Source organism: Lactuca sativa, chromosome 4 (genome assembly GCF_002870075.4).
Source record: "Lactuca sativa cultivar Salinas chromosome 4, Lsat_Salinas_v11, whole genome shotgun sequence".
NCBI lineage: Eukaryota > Viridiplantae > Streptophyta > Magnoliopsida > Asterales > Asteraceae > Lactuca > Lactuca sativa.
In genome coordinates this window covers 283,689,615-283,693,690 of record NC_056626.2, presented here as the reverse complement: position 1 = coordinate 283,693,690, position 4,076 = coordinate 283,689,615, and the positions used below count along the sequence as shown (strand labels likewise).

The window sequence follows — 4,076 nt, the reverse complement described above, 5'->3', positions numbered from 1 at the left end:
GTTTGATAAGTCATACTAAAAATCTGTATGCTCAGCCAATGACGTCTTGGCGGTGCATGTGACCTAAACCCAACATCGTTACTTCATTGGTAATTCGATTTTGTTTCCGAGCGGTGAGCATTTAACATTATAAGATGTGGTGGTGTTGGGGTAGAGTTATAAGGTGGCGATTTTTTGTGTAGTGATGATGGTAGGACGGTGATGGTGGATAAGGGGTAGGGTGGGATGGGGTTATGGCTATGTTGGTAGGGGTTGTATTTTATTTTTTGTTTTTTAACTATTGTATAAAAAAGAAAAAAAAAACTATAAAAGTTTTTTTATTTTTTTTATTTTTACGTTAGGCAACAATTAGGGTTTTAGAGGGAGGAACAATAACAATCACCACATTACTGAAGGGTATCGAAAGAGAGAGTAAAGTCTTGTTCAAGAAGAAAGAAGGAGAAGGGTAAACACAGAGGAATGAGTTTTTTTTATCGGTCACCATTATTTTTAGGATGACTCGGTAAGTGATGTGTGGACCGAGTTAGAGATTTAATTGATGCTATCAAACGTTTGACCTCGTCAACACAATAAGAGGGTCATCAAACAAACCCTTGGAGATAATATTGATGAGAACCATATTGACCATTTACGAAGATTTGTCTGTTATAAAAAGAGAATGCACTCCTTTTCTAACTACAGGGACCATTTTCGTAACTAATTTCGTAAATTATTCGGAGAAAGTTCTCGGTGAAGCGAAGATTCATTTTTCCTATGTCTAACCCCTTTTCACCTCCGCCGATGTCCTCTCATTCTTAGGGTTGCAATTTCCCTAAAGCTAGGAAGTCTAATCAGTCTCGATTAAGCCCCAGAAGGTTTGTATTTCATCGATAGTTTCTATATATGCTATAGATTTTGCTTTCGATTGGGGAAAATGGATGAAGGTGTTTGTAAACATGCGTTGGTGTGTCTACATATCTGTGCGTATTTGCATATGCATTTGTGTATATACTCTTGGACGTTAAAACTTGTTGTCCGTCTATGTTTTATGAATAACTAGCTAACAATGTTTCAACTTTCAAGTATGGAATTAGTAATCTTTAGCGTTTTCTCAAATGACAACCCAATAAAATTAACTTTCAAGCTTTACTACTGATTGCAGGTTTTTCAGGTCTTGTGATTAAGTACAGTAACTCAGTCGGAGCAGTTTAGAAAAGATGATTCGAGTTGCTGCTGGTAGGCAGTGGAATGGTATTATCAGAGAACTCCATGGTTCAAGTTCGCCTATCACACCGCTGTTTCTGCAACAGTTTTCAACCACTAGTCAGTCTAAAGTGGCTTACACTGGCTCAGAAATTCTCAACTACATGGGGGGATTGGATGGTGATGAAAAACAGTTGATCCATAAGTTGGTGAATTTTCGCATGAAAGAAGGCAAAAAGACGAGAGTTCGTGCTATCTTCCATGAAACCCTTCACAAGCTAGCTCGTACTGATCGTGATGCAGTCAAACTTATATCTGAAGCCCTAGAGAATGTGAAACCCATTTGTGAAGTAGCAAAAGTAAGAATAGCTGGTAATATTTATGATGTCCCTGGGGTTGTAGCCAGGGATAGGCAACAAACTTTAGCTGTTCGTTGGATCCTTGATGCAGCTAAAAAACGACGAACTAATCATAGCTCAAGATTGGAGGAATGTTTGTCTGCTGAGATAATGGATGCTTACAGGAAGAGGGGAACTGCACGTAAGAAAAGAGAGGTTCTTCATGGACTTGCTTCCACCAATCGAAGCTATGCCCATTTCAGATGGTGGTAATATGGTACCACACAAGATCTACATCTCCTTTAATCAGATTATCTGGTAAGATATTGTTCCTTTTTAGTTTTTGTTACAAGCTCTATATAGATTTTTTCTTCTCATATTGCTCCATTTGTTATATAGCAAGAAACAATATGAGGCAACCACCCATTATTACCTCCATCAAGACCTTGTATGACTTGAGTTTCAAATTTAAATATTAGTTTATTTTTTTCTCTGATTTGCAGATTTTTAGGTTTTGTATTTAGTATCAGCGAGGATAGTTTCCACACTTTCACTCATGATAACAACCTTTTTTGCAAGTATAAAGGAATTTGTATGTACAAAGACGTGTTTTTTTTTTCCTTAAAACTCACAAAGCATAAGGACCTGCATTTATTTATTTATTTATTTGTTATTTGTTTTTGTTTTCCTTTTTGCAATCTTCCAATGGGTTTCTGTGTAGTGTGTACCTTAAAACCAATCATTTATTCTCCAAACCTTCATGATCATCTGATATTCTGATTCATTGGTCTCTTTTTGTAAGCCATGATTGTTCGAGAAGTATAGGTCATGTGATTCATTAATGGAGTTGTAAATGTGTTAGATTTGAGTGTTTGACATGACCACCGACATGTTTGATGTTGCCAAGTTTCTTTGAATTCATATTACTTTCAGATGTTTATATTAAAGCTAGTTTTGTAAGGGTTAAATGCAAGAAATAACAAAAAATACTTTCATTGATTTGTTTATTATAACATCCTACTTTTATTTCTTCCTATTATAGAATTGTACTTTGAAAAATCTACAGATTATATATAGCAATATAATCTTAAATATAAAGCAATTTTCATTGCTATAATTAGGGTAGATTTTTCAAAGTTAATGACATAAATAAGAACATTTCAAAGTTGTGATAGAAAAAACAAAAGTAGAATGCTATAATACACATAAATAAAAGTAGATTGCTATTTATCGCATCTAACACAATCGGTAACTACTAACTACAACTAAAGAAACAAGTTGAGCATTTGGCATCTTGTTTAACAATATTCTTTCTTTTTTGTTTTTATTATTTTTAAATTTGGCAGGTCATCTTTGTTGCTTTTCCTCAACATTTTGGACGTGTGAAGATTGATGATGCTAGAGAATCCAATAATCAAAGGGTTTGCTGAATCCATTACTTGTAATAGACGATGTTATTTCTTAATTTTCAAATATACTCATTTTAGAAGTTTCATGCATACTTTCTTTACATGTTATGCATTCTGTTATTGATTTGATTAATGATTTCAGTGAATTTGATCATATACCATGCTCTAAACAAATAAATTGGATGGTACATTGTGACAATAATCTATAAATTTGATAATTTTGAGATATTATTACATGTAACATTACACTACTTGTTGATAGAGGATGATGATGACATGTAAATTAGAATCTGTACAAGATATATCATGCACTATTTTGACTTGAAAACCCACCACAATCAAAATGGCTCTAGATCTGTCTCTTGGATGCAAAAGGATGGTTTTTGTCATCATAAAAGTGTATTTGATGGTTGCTTGTTAGAAGTGAAGATTATGATGATAAAGCATTTTATAATTTCTTAACACTCCAAATAATAAAAACAAAGTATACCAACTTTTTTTTTTCTTGTTAACACTTCATCCGTACATATGGTTTAACTCCATATTAACAAATTGAACAACAAACTTTACAATGGCAACAAGCCTTGTGTTAACATTACAATTCACTCTTCTAAGTCTCTTCATATCATCTACAAGCTAAGCCACCCGTTTACTTTTCCCATTTGCACCTACACTTGAAATAATGAGACTTATAAGTAACTGTAATTTACAAACTACAAATAGTTGGTGAGCAATCCAACTCAATACTTAGTGATCGTAATCACAAACATAAATGATTTACTCGCTAACAGTGAGTCTTAAGCTGAACATCACATATGTTAGCAATGATTTACTCACTACCAGTGAGTCTTGAGCCATACATCGTGTTTCGTATATGTTTAAATGAACGATTTACTATCTTTCTTTGTGTTCTTTGGCATACTCTTCACAAAAAAGAGATAAGTGAATGATAGATCTTAGCCTTTGATAAACACGTCAAATGCTCACTTAGTAAAAACCAATAAATCATGCACCAATCTAAGAGTTCCATAGAGATTAGAATAAGTAAAGAGTTGTATCTACCCAAATAACTTCTCTTTCTAATTAAGAAATACTTTCACAACTAGAAGTGATAGATCTTAGCCTTTGATAAATATATTTTCAGTTG

General features: G+C 33.6%; 1 protein-coding gene across 1 annotated transcript; it reads left to right on the top strand.

Moving 5' to 3' along the window:
* Positions 1-678: 678 nt before the first annotated feature.
* Positions 679-3,085, top strand: LOC111921553 (ribosomal protein S7, mitochondrial). The gene is made up of 3 exons (XM_023917131.2): positions 679-854; positions 1,142-1,838; positions 2,867-3,085. The coding sequence occupies exon 2, from the start codon at positions 1,197-1,199 to the stop codon at positions 1,791-1,793; it is 597 nt and encodes a 198-aa protein (XP_023772899.1). The 5' UTR covers positions 679-854; positions 1,142-1,196; the 3' UTR covers positions 1,794-1,838; positions 2,867-3,085.
* Positions 3,086-4,076: the final 991 nt, after the last annotated feature.